Genomic DNA, 16,474 nt, shown 5'->3' with positions numbered 1-16,474 from the left:
TTGAATGATGGGCCATAAATGCACTATCAATAATCAGAGGAATTCTTATGACAAAGGTTAGGTATGCAAAGCCCTTTAGAAAGATCCAAGTGAAATGACAATAGAACACTATGGTAATCATCCACTATGGTCAAGGAAGTGGGATAACTTCCTGAGTTTGGTATGACAAGGCCTATCAGATCTGATTCTTGTTCCTTTATAAAATCTTGTTTGCTGGGCCTCTCTTAAGTTCCCTCCATTCTATTTTTCCTACACATAGCCCTTACAGGTGCCTCCTTTCATCCTATTTCTTAAGGTGCTAAACCACTATTTTTTTTTTCCAAGAAGACCATAGTGTTGCTTGGTCTTTTAGTCTCTCTAACCACACTTCCTTCCTGAGCAGCTCAGTTCTTACCACCATAAGCTTTTGGATGTTTTCCTACTACCTCTGAGAAAGTATACAGGGAAATCTTGGAGCAGTAGAAAAGATTGGGCATGGCAATGGATTGAACTTAGAATAGAAAAAAGGTAGTTGAAAAACAACTGTTATGAGTAGTGAAGAGCCAGGAATAATTATAAGCAGGTACAAAGACCAGGAGATAGCTGATTCTTTCTGAGTACTCCAAAGTAAAAAGGCACAAAGCTCAATTCTACAAGTGCATCTCTTTTAATCACATATGTGTTTAAAAAAATTGAGAAAGAAGGTACTTGTCTGCACAATGCAGTTGGGAAGTAATGGAGCTGGGGCTCAAACTATAGTTTCCCTAGAGACTATGAAGTCATAGTCAGTTTCAACAAGCTTTCTAGTTCCCTGTCCTCTTTATTCCACTGGAGCTGCTTTTCTATGCTTGCCCAGACTACTTAGAACTGGGCATTGAGGTACTTTGAGATAGCAGTTAAATAGCAAGTGACTTGTAATGGTCATTTTCTTTTTGTTGTTCTGTTTAGGAGCTACATCTGTTAGTATTCAGGAACTACTCCTAATTTAGTGCTCAAGGGTCATAGCAGGTGGTGCTTGAGAAATTGTGCAGTTCTGGGGATAAGACCCAGGCTTTCTAAAACATTTGCTCAACTGATTCAATTCTCTCTAGACCTAAATAATCCATTCTTAAGGCGTGTGTGTGTGTGTGTGTGTGTGTGTGTGTGTTATGTATGTGAATGGAAACTAGTTTCCTTTTTGTCTACTGAAATTCTATTTTGATAGAAAATTAATAAGGAACTACAGAACTGAAAACTCTCAGACTTTCTTTATGGAAGGGGATTAGGCCAAGACCCCCCCCCTAAATATCAACTCTCCACTAGAAAATCAGTCACACCACCACAACCAGTCATCATCTTCCTGACAGATAAACTGCCCAGGCTATTCCACCAAGCTACAAAAAAATAATGGCCACCATACTTCCCAGGTACCCCAATCCAGGCTAATAATCTCTGTGACATTCTCAGAAAGGGCAGAGGGGTTAGAATTTTCCCTTTCTGCATGAACTATAGCAGCCCAATGCCACATCCTACCTATACCCTCCGACAGAAACATCCCAGCTCTGTAGCTTAACCTTACCCAACTTCCAAGCCACCAAATTTGTTTCCTGGACAACACACACCAACAAGCAATGTTTTATAGCAATATCGTTCAGTAGTATCATAAGCAATGTGATGAGAAAATTACATAGAAATCTACCAAACTCAGTGAACCTGAACAATAACACAAAAGGTTCCATTGGCACCAACTGCAGTCCAGTAAATCCTTATACACTAACTTTACTAACACCATAAAGAGAGATAGCAATCATTTCAATCGGCCTTGTTGATCTAAGTTTTGATCATTTCAATTTATTCTGTGTTGTAACAAACAATATGAAGTAAATTTATTTGTGCCTGCATGGAGGCAGGATATGGTGATGGGTAGGAAATTGAGGACATTGGTGAAGGAAAGGTAGTGGGATTGGTGTTTGAATATTTAATGCCAAAAATGACTCTATTATGAGCAAGTGCTTGTTTGCTTTATTGATCTATTGAAAAACTTGGAGAAATGAAGACAGCCAAAAGATAGAACCTGATGGAGAGAGATGATAGTAGTCAAAAATATGTACCACATAAATTATGTTAGGAAACCTGGAGAGGAAGTTGCTCCAGAAACACTGGTAGTGATGGTGAGAACATTAACTACCTCTATAAATAAGCACTCCAGGGCCAGATATTGAACAGGGGCTAAGGCTCTTGCCTTGCTTCCTAAACATTTCTAGGAGCAAACCCCAAGCACAGAACTAGAGTAGCCCTGAGTAGTGCTGGGTGTGGCCAAAAAAAATGTCATTCAGGGTTTGGTAACAAAATATTATAGAAGTATCCCCACTCTCTTACATCATGAAAGAAAGCCGCTTCAAACTCTCTTGGGAGTTAATATTAGAAATATGTAACAAGTTAGATAAAACACAAATAACTATCAGCAAATATTTGAGTTTGATTCTTAAAAGTGTTGCCATCATTAATTTTAAATTAATTCATCAGTGTTTTCCTTTATTAGAAAAGTAAAGACTTCTAAAACAGTCTACCAATTATTAGCTTAACTAAACAAATGGCTAAATTTAATTGCTAAATTCTGCTTCTGTGAGCACACAAATAATCAGTAACAGTAGAAGGTGCTAAAAATGCCACAGGATCTGGTCACCTTGTTCCTCTTTTACTTACCTTTTTTTTTTTTTTTTTTTTTTTTTGATTTTTGGGCCACACCCAGTAACGCTCAGGGGTTACTCCTGGCTATGTGCTCAGAAGTTGCTCCTGGGTTGGGGGACCATATGGGACACCGGGGGATCGAACCTCGGTCCGTCCAAGGCTAGCGCAGGCAAGACAGGCACCTTACCTTTAGCGCCACCGCCGGCCCCTCTTTTACTTACCTTTACTTGGACTTTGCTTTATCCATATGGCCCCCACAATTGTGTGGTAAGGAGGAACTGGGTAATAATAAACAAGGCTTTGTGCTTGTTTATGTTCAGCTTAACTAGACTATAATTGTTTATCATGATTGTTTGTCAAAATTATGGCTGTGAATATAATATTTGTTGGTTTTTTTTGTCTGTTTTATTATGTTTTGGATCATACTTAGTGGTGCTCAGGAGTTACAACTGGCTCTGCACACAGGAATTCCACCAGACAGTGCATAGGGTACCATATGGGATGCTTGAAATAAAATCTGGGTCCAAGCATCCAAGCATCCACAGTCCTATTTGTACTCTGGCCCCACTATTTTTGTTGTTTTGAGGAAATCATTCAAGACCATGAGAGACAGAATGGTTGTAGAACATACATTCAGTCTTTAAAGAATATACTAAAATAGCATTTAAAATGCTTAAGGGAATTTTAGCATTAATCTTACAATCTTTGTAGCTGAAAATGAAGAGTTATCAAGTGTGTGCTTTTAAAGATTAAAATCATTATTATTTGAGTGACAAAATGCAAACTTCTAGTCATAGATTGTGTTACTAGATAAAAGTATGATTCTCAATGCAAACTAAGCTTTCAGATGACACTAGTTTTTTTTTTTTTTTTTTTTGTGGTTTTTGGGTCACACCCGGCAGTGCTCAGGGGTTATTCCTGGCTCCATGCTCAGAAATTGCTCCTGGCAGGCACGGGGGACCATATGGGACGCCGGGATTCGAACCGATGACCTTCTGCATGAAAGGCAAACGCCTTACCTCCATGCTATCTCTCCGGCCCAGATGACACTAGTTTTGAACAAATTCTCAACGTTGGTTTTTTTTTTAAATGTATGTTCTAATTCATGAACATAGAAAAGTAGATAGACTGGAGAGAGTATGAGAGATAAAGGAGGGTGTTGCTCTTATACTGACTTGTGTTTTAAAAAGAAAGCACACGTATTCAAGGTAGTCTTTCTAGTTCTTTCATCAGAAAGCATCCACCAGCCTAGAGTACTAGGGTAGCCACTGAGGAGAGAGCAAGAAAGCAAATTCCAAGTCATCCTCAGGATGACAGCCCAGTGTGGCTGGCAAATAAAACAGCCAACATTCACCTGGGCTGTAAAGAGAGGCCTGCTGATGCCAAAAAAATGAGCATCCTGAGCCTATTGTCTTTCAGAAAATTTTCCCATAACACAGCACCAACAGTCCAAAGGAGGGGGAAGAACATAGAACAAGGAAACAGAACCACTAGACCTTGGCAGTGGAGCAGGGCGGCACCACTGTGGTGGGAGTCAGGACAGATATTTGGAAGGTAAACCTGGCAGAGGTAATCATCAGGTTGAGGCAGGTAGAGAATAACAGATAGGAATGGGTCCAAGAAATCGCTCCAACAGAGGGATTTATGACCTCATACCGGAGTACAAGGGGTTGCCGTGTGTATGTGCATTAAACAGAGCAAAACAGAGGGGACCTGTCTTGTCTAGTAGAAGCAGAGTCCAGTTTTGATCCTGTTGAAGCAACTTTCTCACAAGCAGAAATGTCTCCCTCCATGGTGCTGAGGAGGAAGACTGGGGTGTAGAGAGGAGTCTTTGCCATGTAAACTGTGGTAGAAATCAGAAGAGCCAAAGGGAACCTAAATTAGGGAGAAGCCCAAGCCACAATCTGTGGTAGATGATTGTGACAGGTAGAGGAAGAAGTCCCTGCAAAATAAACTGAGGATAAGAGCAACCTGTCACTCTATGGAAATAGAAACTTGGATCAGCCAAATTAAGTATTATCCTTGGACCATAGATATATTGAGCAAAGTACTTTAATTTTTAATTCCAGGGTATTTGTCTTCATTTATCTTTGATTTCTAAAGATAATGGCAAAACTAAGAGTCTCCATTTCCTTGTCCACTGCTAACCAGGTATCCCAGTTTATTAAAACAGTGGTCTAGTATTAATGGACAATATAGAATAGCATTATGATCAAGAACTTTGGTGGTGTCAGATCTCTAGGACTCAAATGCCTTCTCTACCATTAATCCATAACCCATAGACTTTGAGTAAAGTTGCTTTAGTTACTACATTTACCACCTTAAGAAGTTGCTAAAGTTAAATGAGTTCAGAACCATAAAACTCTGAGGGAAAAATATGATTTATGAAAAGTATGATGTTCTTTAGAAAATACTGTTTTTAGCTGCCAAAGTGATAGCACAGTGGTAGGGCGCTTGCCTGGCACCTAGCCAATCTAAGATGGATCTTGGTTTGATCCCCTGGCGTCCCATATGGTCCCCCAGCCAGGAGCTATTTCTGAGTGCATACCCAGGAGTAACCCCTGAGTGTCACAAGGTGTGGCCCAAAAAGCAAGAAAAAATAATATTTTTATCAAAGATAATTTAGTATAAGGTTGCATACAAAAGGAACTGAGCCTATTGGTCTTATTTATACCAAATGAGAGTCACTTAATTCAGTCTAGAACAGGGATCTCAAACTCGCGGCCCTCCATACAACATTTTGTGGCCCGCGGCTGGCCTTCAAATATCGCAGTATTCGTGATTATTCGCTTACCGAATAATCGCAATAAAAATCGCATTAGTAAGAAAAAAATTCGCATTAAACATTCGCATACCCCGAGCAGTTCCGGGGTATGCGAATGTTTAATGCGATTTTTTGCGATTTTTTTCTACTAATGTGAGTTTTTATTGCGAATATTCGGTAAGCGAAATCCCTTATGCGGCTCTGCATCACCCCGACTTTGCCTCCTGCGGCCCCCAAGTAAATTGAGTTTACTGGACCCCTGGTCCAGAAAGTTCAGTGTGATGTAAATTCACTGTTTTAAGAATATTTTTTGTTCTGGGCCTCCACTTGGAGGTGCTCAGGGGTTTAATCCTGGCTCTATACTCAGGAATCACTCGTGGATGTCTTGGGGTACCATATGCAATATCAGATAGGGAATCCAGATTGGCTACTTACATGCCGAGCAGCTACCCACTGTGCTATCTCTCTGATCCTAGACTAATGTATAAACTTAATAGTGTCAGTGAATTGAGAAGATCAGTGGGTCAGACAAATTGTAGAGTAGATTGTCCAGTAAAGTAGTTTTATACTTTAAATAGAATAATTAAGATAAAAATTGGCATCCAGGGACTAGAAAAATCTTAGTTCATTCCTTAAAAATAGCAAGTAGGGGTCAAAAGATAGCTCAAAGTACTGGAGCATGTACTTTGCAAGTGGAAGCACCGGTATAAAAGCCTAAGCACCACACGATCCTTGGCACCACTCGAGGAGCAATCCCTGAGCATTCCCAGATGTGGCCCCACAAGACAGGGTAAGGGGGAATGGCAAACAGGACCTATTTAAACTTCATTGTGTTCAAATGTCAGAGAAATAAAAAAAAAATCTCAAATTTCAATACTATACCATTAATCGTTCTTGCCCATCTTTCTTTGTCAGTATCTTTTGCAAATTTCTAAATTGCATAATCACATGGTAGGAATAGTATTTCAATTTTCCAGATTGGAAAGTTGTATTTCAATATACTTAACTCCTTCATTTAATGTAGTCAGTCACTGAGCCTACATGTTTAACCATGTATTCTGCTGATCTCAAAGTTGGGCCTTTTTTCACTTTTAATGCTCAGAGATTACTCTTGGCTCTGCACTCAGGAAATACTCCTGGCTTTGGCTGGGGGACCATATGGAATACTGGTGATCTAACTTGGGTCAGTCATGTGCAAGGCAAACACCCTACCCACTGTGCTATCATGCTGACCCCAATTAGGACTATTTGATGCCATCTTAACCCAGAAGAGGAGAAGCAGCAGGTTTCCCCTTGGGCAGGTCAGGAGCCTTTGTCATCTCAATTCTACCTTTCCATTCCTTCCTCTTAAAAGTACCTCACTTGTTGATCAAAATTTCTGTAAACTTTTGTGAACTAATGAAACAGAAACCAGAAGACAAGATAGGAATCTTAATTTTGTGTGTGTGTATATGTGTGTGTGTGTGTGTGTGTGTGTGTGTTTTACCTCTCATATGCAAATACCATTCCTCAAGTGAAGCAGATTGTCACAGCAAATACGGTGAGCCTCGAGTGGAATGAAGCTCATTTGTCGGTACCAAGGGGTGGGAGAGGCCCAAAACTCTAAAAAAGTTAAACAGGGACACATTTCAGAATGCACTTCTGAACTGAAGAAAAAAAAAACTGCCCTTTTTTCCTGTTGCAAAAGGTGTTCCTTTTCAGTTGCTTGAGAAAATAACAGAGCTTGATGTGAGAATGTGGGTGTTTTGTTTGACCCCAGCTTTTCCCAACTGTACATTCCTCTTCTGTGTACTGCTCACATGTCATTTTAATATGAAAGGGCACCTGTCTTTTGTCTCAGTACACATTCACCTTTCAGCATTTGAGGTGGCGAAATCAGACGTACCTGGAAAAGTTATTTTTGTCGCCTGGGTTTGGAGAATCTATTCAGTACCTGGTGTTTTCTTTAGACGTTATTATGCCTTCTGCTGTGTAAATGTCAAAGAAATGCAATTAGTGTCTCTTAATCCTTTTCTTGAACCAAAATTGAAAGAGACAGTGATTCTCATAAAAAAAAAAAGTTTGTTAACCAATTCTGTAAGTTTTGGGGAAAACACCCTATTTAGAGTTTTCATTTTTCCTGAACTTTTAATTAGTATTCTCTCTGAATAATGCTTCTGAAAGTCTCATGTGCCTAGACACACACACACACACACACACACACATACACACACACACACAAATGAGCTATCATGCATTTAAATTTTGACATGAATCCTAAAGTTAGCGAATTCTTTTTCACCTGTGTACCCCTCCTTTTGTGTATGTGTTTTTCTTTTAGGATTTCTTTTGTGGTTGTTCAAGTGCCACTTCCAGAGGTACTGTGGGACCATGTGGTGCAGTGATTGAACCCAGGTCTCTTGGGTACAAGGCATTTGCTCAGCTCATTGAGTTCCTCTCCAGCCCTTTTACTGTTTTTGTCTTTTTTTTTAGGTGTAACCCTGTATCAATGGGTCCCACATTGTACATTTTTATGATACATTTAATTTTTTAATTAATATCTTTATTTAAACATTTTGATTAAAAACATGATTGTGGTTGAGTTTCAGTCATGTAAAGAATATCCCCCTTCACCAGTGCAACATTCCCATCACCAATGTCCTAAATCTCCTTCCTCCCCACCCAATCCCCGCCTGTACTCTCGATAGGCTTTATGCTTTGTCTTTATAGGACTAGTTCATAAAAAAAAAAATAGTAGCCCATTCTTGGGTTTAGGTGAACCCTTTCTTTTTTTTTCAGAGAGATATCTAGGTGTTTTGGTTTCTTTCTGTGTGTCTGGAGGACCACACCTGACTGTTAGTTCTCAGTTGATATTTGCTATGTGGGCTCAAGCAGACCATGTGATACTGGGGATCCAACCTGCATCTCTCACAGGCAAATCAAGCATTCCAGCCTTTGACTTATTTCTTTGGCCATTGGATATTCTAAAGAACAGAGTGAGAATGGATTTTGATGAGAAAAACAATGGCCAAATATTTTTTTAATAATCAAAAAGGTAGACATGGCTTACAGAGGGGTTGGAGTTTGCCTTGCATGCAGCTTTCCCAGATTCAATTCCATATGGTCCCCTGACAAGAGTAATTCCTGAGGGCAGAGGATGGAGTAACACCTGTGCATCTCTGGCATATGACCCAAAAATAAAAACAAGCAAAAGGTAGCAGCTTATGAATATAAGACAGAGACCCTCATTTCAGAATTGAAAACCTCAAAGTTAAGAAACTGTGCCTCAAGATGTGATGTTGAGAACCTAGAGAGTATCCTTTGTTTTGTACATAGTAGGAATAGAATGTGTCTACTTAAAATTCACATGCTTATTGGTAATAACATCTGACATATAATTTCAATACTTTCACAGGATTTTTATAAAAAGCAGCTATCAAAGATGATGTTCCAAGTTCAGAGTCAACGCTTCCAATTATTTTGGAAAATCTGAAATAAGTTTTTAAATATTTTACCACTGGAAATTCTCTATTCTTGAGGGTTAGGCACAAGGAATAAAGGAGCAGATTATCTTTAATTTTTGCTTCTTTAGAGAGAAAATAGTTCTGAAAATCCCGTTTGTAAAACTGTAATTCAAGCCAGTCTAAGGACAATTCACTATTTCTGAAGATGCTGTTGACTCTATCCATCTTTGAGCCCAGTGCACTGCAATGGAACTGTACTCAGAAACTTTCACTATGGGGTCCCAAAACATCAACACTCCCCATTCTATCTCTAGCATCTTGTCGTTGTTGTTGTTGTTACTGTTTTCTTTCCTTGAGGCCACACCCAGTTCTATTTAAGGCTTTTTTCCTGGTTCTATGCCCAGGGATCACTCCTGGTAGTTTTGGGGGAATGGATAGTCAGTATGGGATTGAAATGGAGTTGTGCTATATGCAAGGCAGTGTATTCTTGTTGTATTATCTCCCCAGGACCCTAATCACTAACTTTCTGACATTAATGTACCCACAAGATTTTTTAAGCTGAAGCAAAATGAATGAAGCATTTTGTTTCTACTTATTAGATCTTTTCAGGACTGGTTTATCTCTGCCACTGTATATCTTAAGAACTAATTAATTTTTAATTAGTTTTTCTCACATTCCTACTTAGTTTCTGTTATCTTAGTATGTCTGTAAGACTGCAACCTTGAAATTGCCATGAAAATTCAGGCATAAAATAGAATATGTAGTTTAACATAGATGTAGGGACCACTAAAATTGATCTGCCTCCATTTCTAAAATTTGATTGGTACAAGAAGAATATTTGCTGGTTATTGTTTGTGTTAATGAAAAATAGGCCTGGGGTAGATACCATTGAAAACTGGGGTTCTCTAGAGCATATAGCAAAACCCAGCTTCCTGCTTGTACACAGTAGCCATCCTATCACCCCATCCCACTGTTAATTGGGGGTCTTGTCACACCCATCAAAGTTGAGGGCTTACTCCCAGGTCTTCCTCTTAGAAAGCACTGATAGCCATATTCAAGGAGCCATATATGGTGACAGGGATTGCACTAGGATCAAAATTATAAAAGGCGTGTCTGTAGTTTCACAACCCTTAGGATGGGCTTGGATGTTGGTGGATGGAGATGGAGGGACCTTTCTCTGCCATCTCAGACCACATGGCTCTGCAACCCCCTTCAGCTGGCAGGTATCTGGGTCCAGGAGAGCGGCAGGTATAGAACTCACAGGCAGGCTTCCAGAGAGATAACATCTTTATTTGCCCTGGCCAATGTGTGTGGCCTATATCATAACCATTTATGCTGTATATCAATTCAGCCCTGCATAGTACCTTCTTCCTTAGCCATCTCTCTATCTTGCTTTCTCCTCCATGCTGCATCCAGCAAATCTCCTTGCCCTTCTGGTCAAAGGCCTTATCTAACCTTCCCAAGACCCCTCCCAAGAATGGGAGGGTCTTGCAGGTAAAGTTACATGTAGCAAGACCCCTCCCAGGAATGGGAGGGTCTTGCAGGTAAGATCAAGTTACACAGGAAGAATGGGGTAATGGGTTACAGTGTCAACCCTAGACTAATGAGGAAGCCTGCAAAAAAAGTAGTCATACTCTCCCTTACATTAAGGACCAACTGACATTCTGGAAAGAGCTCCATACTAAATATTTTCAGCATTGCATATCTGAAGTACTCTGTTGCAACCCTCAGTTCTGCTATCTCTGGAAAACAGCCATAAATAATAATACATAAATGAATGTAGCTGTGTTCTAATAAAAGTTAATTTATCAACACTAGACCTTGAATTTTATGTTATTTTTATATGCCACAAAATAGTCCTCTTGCTAACCATCTGAAAAGGAAAATAAAACCCTTTTCTTTGGTACCATTTTGCACACACACACTCCCTCATCCCCATAAATGAGTCTGTAAATAGATTTTGGGGGGTGGGGGCTCCAAATTACTGCCCCATTGCTAGATATTTTCATGCGGAAGGACAAAAACACCTTTATTAAGCAGTCAGAATGATCATAGAAAACATGACTTGGAATTTTAAAGAAGAGATCAGAGAACATTAAGTGCCTACCTAGGCTAGAGGAATGGAAGTGGTCCCTATGTGACCAGTACATATTTTAGATCCCCTGAAGATAAGACTAGTAAGTCTTGTCCCTACTTCCAGACTTTTAATAGAACTCCTTCCTCCCTATCTTTTGGGTTATGTAAGCTTTAAGCAACATTTCCAATCTTAGTCTTACTCCAAGAAAGAGGCCCCACATCCTCCCACCCCACAATTAAAACATGTTACCCCATTAATGAAAAACCTTCATTCTTGCTCTCTCAGATCTTGCGTTCTCTGTGGCCGGTTCCATAGTAACATAGGTGGTCACTCAGAGATGCCTCTTTAGGGGACAGAGTCAGCTAACTGAGCTCAGTGCCCCCCAGAGATAGATATGTTTGAGAAGATATACTGTATATCCAACACACATTATTAGAGCCTATGCCTGTGAAATAAATATCAAAGCATATTGGGTAACATAGAAATAAATGCATATTAATTATTTCCATTGATAAACTATAAAGTAAATTCCCCAGTTGGGATTTTTGTAGGTTACACCTGAAACTCCAAATATTTCTCTATAAGACATTCAAAATGGTTCAAAGGTTGAGGTTACAAGTTCTTTGAGCCAGTAGGATTCTACCTGAAAGAGCTCCTTTAAGTAGCTAAGTGTTTTCTATAGGCCACAATTAGAGCATCATTATTTCTAGATTTAGCTGGTTGTACTCTTCACTCACTTTTGAAAGGGCTACTTGATCCTGAAAAGAACTCATGTAGACAGTATTTATTTAAACTGTTGAATGAAAAATGTTGAGTCAAGCTTCGTCTACTTTTCCCATGGAAGCATTACTTATGCTTCTCATTTATAGGACTGTGGATTTTCCTGTGTACATGCCTGTATGTGTTTGTGTGTGTTACAGTTTATTAATTTATTCAAGCACTTGTTTGGTACTTTTCCTCTTCTACAAAAATAATGAAATAGTAAAGACATACTCATTGACCTCTGTGTATTCATAAATTGGTAGACAGGAGAGGCATCAAAATAAAATCTTGGTGATATATTGTGGTGAGTTGTTTAATGAAAATAGAAAGTGAGTAATTCGGAAGTGCCTAATCTTTTTTATAGGGGGGTGGTTAAAATAAAGTGTCTATTTCAGAGAAAGAAAGCCAGACTCAACACTCTATGAGATTGGGAAATGAGATCCTAGGAGAAACACCCACAATTAGAATTAATTTTGAGAATCAATCAGTTTAGTAAAACAGAATAATCTATTCCACTCAAAATAGTGAAATTTCTTTCATCCCCTCATCATTTTTTCTCTCTCTTTCCTTGTCTCTTCTCTTTTTTCCTGTTTCTTTCCTTCTCTGATCTTCCCTTCCATTCTTCCTTTCTCCCCCTGCCCCCAAACAGTGCTTGGAAGTTACTCTCAGTTCATTGTTCAGGACACCATACACTGCGAAAGATTGTACGCAGGCTCCACTTTTACAGCACGCACTCCTTTCCTTTCAGCCATTTCCTTGTTTCACCATTAAACAAGTTATTTCTACTGGCCTAGAGCCAGTTACTTTACTATACTGAGCCTCAGTGTTCTCATCTCTAAATGGAATCATAAAACAGATTTTGCATCTCAATATTAAGGAAAAGCAAAGCACTCCTTTCTTCTCTTGATTCTTTTTTCATCAGAGGCTGTGTGTGGCCAAGAATGTTGTCAGGTATTGGATGGGAGAGACATCAGGACAGATCAGTTTTGTGGGGTTGCATGGGGACAGGGCTTCCACTCCAAATGAGAGCCAGGGAAAAGCTTACCTGGGTCAGCTATTGTTCTGCTCCCCCTGGGACCTCATTTGGACACTGGAGAGTGTATCTTTTCCCAGCAAAGCCTTTGCATATTTACTGTTCTGAGTTGAGTTGACAGAGTTACCTGGTCAGATTACATACTTCTGACTGCTTTTCTTTTCTTTTTTCCACTATGCATTTCAACACTAGGACCAATTCTCTCATTCCTTAGGACTTGCCCTAATTAATTCTCAGTCACTAAGAAAGATATTTAAGCTTTGCACTATTAAGATATCTAAGATTCTTTCCCAACAGACAAGCAAAGGAGATGCTTATAAGTATTTAGTACCACATTTCTAGGTGTGATATAGAGCTTTCCCTTTTAGTGATTTTTTTTTTTTCATGTTCTCAAGGACTAAGACATGGACATCATGTCCTAAGACAGCTTTAGGCCATTTGAGGGAAGTTTTGAAGCAAAGATAGTTCATTGCCATTTTTATTTCACTGTGAGTTTCCGTTCGGGAATTAAGTCAACCAAGATAGATCTCTAGTTTGCTTTTTTCCAGTCTGGTGATCATATCTAATAGCAGTCCATCTTCTGACATTTTCAAGCAGTTACTTACCTGTCATTCACATGTCAACTGTTAACTGGGCAGAAATCACAGCCAGAGTGAGGAGAACCAAACCCCATGCTTTTCTCCCCAGACCCTCCAGTGGTAATATCAGGTGTCCTGTCAAAGGAAAAACCAAATGCAATTCACTGAAAACAGTGTCCTAGAGTCCAGCTCAGGCTGGGTTGTAAAAGAAGCATATGGAGCGCCAACCCTTGTGTCCCTTTGTGTCTTCCAGGAGAGAAACCCTATAAGTGTACCTGGGAGGGCTGCACTTGGAAGTTTGCTCGATCGGATGAACTGACAAGGCATTACCGCAAACACACGGGAGTGAAGCCATTCAAGTGCGCGGACTGTGATCGCAGCTTTTCCCGCTCAGATCACTTGGCACTGCACCGCAGGAGGCATATGCTGGTGTGAGGAATGCTACCTGTCCAGCCGAGTGTAAGAGCTGGATCTCTTAGCAGCACCTAAATCAGCAGGGCTGAATCCTCTCCACAGTGTTAACACAAATAACGGGCACCACAAGCCCATGACGTCTGAAACCAGAGTGGGGAAACAAAAGAAGTCACACTTCTCATTTTGGTCTGAAGGTAAAAAAAAAAAAAAAAAAAAACAAACCCAAAACCCGACTCCACGAGAAAGTCTCCACGCTGGCCTGGGAGATCGGTGACACAAACGCTGAAGAGACAGGCATTGTTTTTTTCCATGCTGTGTCCTCTGCCATTTGCAGGTGTTTGTAGCTTGTACATTTTCTGAGCGGTCAGACATTTTCTTATTGCTCCTTTCAAAGGTCGGTGGCCACACAGGGATGATGGTTCATACAAGACCTTCTTAAATTTGGATTCTCCCATCCTCCACCCCTTCACCCCCCTTTGCCCCAGCAATTTTAGTTACCATCTGAGTAAGCTAGAACACAAATCCCACCTGTTACCAACAAGCATACAAAGAGAAGAAGCTGTTGGAGAGAGGTTCCATTACCTGCACATCAAGGGACCTGCAGGCTGCCCTTTGCCATAGTCATGGCGGCCCCTAGATTCCCACTCACAACTTGTCATTATGCCATGCCCGAAGAGAACCAACATTGACTCTTTCATTTGTTTGTTGTTGTTTTTATGTTTTGTTTTGTTTGGATTCTGTTTCGTTCATCTGTTCACGCAGAGGGGCAGTGACATTTCGGTTGAAGTCTTGTCCGGGTGTCTGCCCTGGCATGGACGGGCCCGGAGCTGTTGTGTTGTTGAATAGGAAGAGCCTGTCTTAAAAAACTACTGCCCCACTTCAAATTGCAGTGTTCTGTCACCTAGGCATCATTTCTGCCTGCCCCTAGTATTTGATTACAAGGAATCAGGGGAGAAAAAAAAAACTTCCTTAGACTCACTGGCACCAAGGGACGAGGTGGGGCTGCCCAGGCAAAGTCAGTGAACATGAAAAAAAAAAAAAAATCAGACAAAGCAGAGATGGAAATAATGCGCCTCCTGAGGAGAAAAGCAATAATGAATAAAAGGACTTTCCTACAATAACTTCACTGAGGAGTCACGTTACCAATTTTCATACTTACTAAAGGGATTGTAAAAAACACCCCAGCATTTTAGATGTCTTGGTTACGTTCACAGCACTGAGGTAATCTTTCTGCTGTTCGTTGTCCTGCTTAGTTGAGTACCCCAATTAGAGATTATGCCCCCACTTCTTTTGTTTGAAAACAGTTATTTGGTGACTGGAAAGATCAGGGAAGCAGGGCAGGGAATTAAGTCTTGGTTTAATGGGTCAGTTCTCCTTGGCACTGAGTCTGTGGAAAGGGAATGCTCCCTGAGGAAACCCTGACATGGTGCTAGTTTCCTCACAGGGAGGGCTGCCGATGAAGACTCTCTCTCTCACAGGTTCTTTTCTAGAGACGCCATTTTCCAAACTGTATTAGGCTCTTTATTGGCATCTGCAGGGATGACGAACCACTCATCCTGTGCTGAGGGTGAGAGGAAATTACAGTCCCTTCAGTACCCTAAAATTATGAACTTTTTTTTTTTTGCAGCTAGCAAAGTCTACAGTAAACAGCAATACATCACCAACAGGCATTTTTTTTTCTTAAAAAAATAATCTTCTGTTGTTGCCCCCACTTAAAGCTGTTTTTTCAGTTTTATGTGATGAAGGGGTTTGGTGAGGTTGTTTTGTTATTGTTGTTAAGATTTTTTTATAGCCCAGATCTAAAAGGTTGCCAGCATAGATCTTTGCCATCTCTTTTCATTACAAATACTTGATTTGGGGAATTGCACAAAAGAACCTCACATTCTTCCTAGCTCAGTTTTATATGTTTGAATATTCTGAAATCATTTCTGGTTATAGTTATCCTTTTTTAATCATCTTATTCATTTAGAAGGCCTTACTCTAAGGAAGCAAACAATATAAACATTGAAACAAGGGTCATTTGTGTTGAGTGGTATTTAAAGGAAAATTTTTTTATGTTCAAGCAACAACATGATGACTTTCAGGTCAAATTCTGTCTTTAAAAATACGTGCTCTGCATTTTCTTCCAGGTCTGAAAAATTCATCAGGCAATCTCTTTCCCATAAGGGCTGCAGTTCTATTGATAAATAGCTTCTATAGCTATTCAATCTTCTACCACCGAGCACTGAGTGTTTTGGTTCTTTCATTTTACCAACTGGAAAGTTTGTTTTATCTGTACTGTAAATTGCAACTCCTACTTCACTTTACTAGTGACTTTCAGAATAGAAGATGGTTTCTTCATGCATGCCTGCATTGGTCAGAGCCAAGGAACGCTGCCTTGATTTTGTCTTCTATGCTAGTCCAGGAACTGGGTTGTCAGCAGTGGGTGAATCACTCAAGAGGGGTGTAGACTTGATCGCATTTTGCCTGATCTCCCAAGAAGGGCTCATCCTTTTCTCTCTCCGCTGAGTGATGTCTTGGGCTTGCAGGTAGAAAAGGTTTTTAGAATTCATAGAACTGGCAGCAGGCAGTAGGAAGCTTCCTGAGTGACAGTTAGATTTAAATTTAGCACAGACCTCAATGAGCTGCTCCTGTCTAATCACACAGGAAAGATGCATGGAAGTGAGTTTTCATCTTCCCGGCTCTGAGTATAGACACCAGAATGAAATAGTACATTAACTGATAAAACCTGTCAGTGTTTCGCCATGTCCCTGA

The 16,474-nt window shown here is 40.1% G+C and overlaps 1 protein-coding gene across 1 annotated transcript in view; it reads left to right on the top strand.

Annotated features, from left to right (window-relative positions):
• KLF12 (KLF transcription factor 12) overlaps nt 1-15,231 on the top strand; it is a 501,377-nt gene extending 486,146 nt beyond the window's left edge. The window contains exon 8 of the mRNA XM_049778917.1: nt 13,560-15,231. Coding sequence (XP_049634874.1) covers nt 13,560-13,741 — 182 coding nt within the window. The 3' untranslated portion in view covers nt 13,742-15,231. The remainder of the gene's footprint in view (nt 1-13,559) is intronic.
• The last annotated feature ends 1,243 nt before the right edge of the window (nt 15,232-16,474 follow it).

The sequence above is a fragment of the Suncus etruscus genome, chromosome 8 (assembly GCF_024139225.1).
Source record: "Suncus etruscus isolate mSunEtr1 chromosome 8, mSunEtr1.pri.cur, whole genome shotgun sequence".
Lineage (NCBI taxonomy): Eukaryota > Metazoa > Chordata > Mammalia > Eulipotyphla > Soricidae > Suncus > Suncus etruscus.
This window is presented reverse-complemented; position numbering and strand designations above follow the sequence as displayed.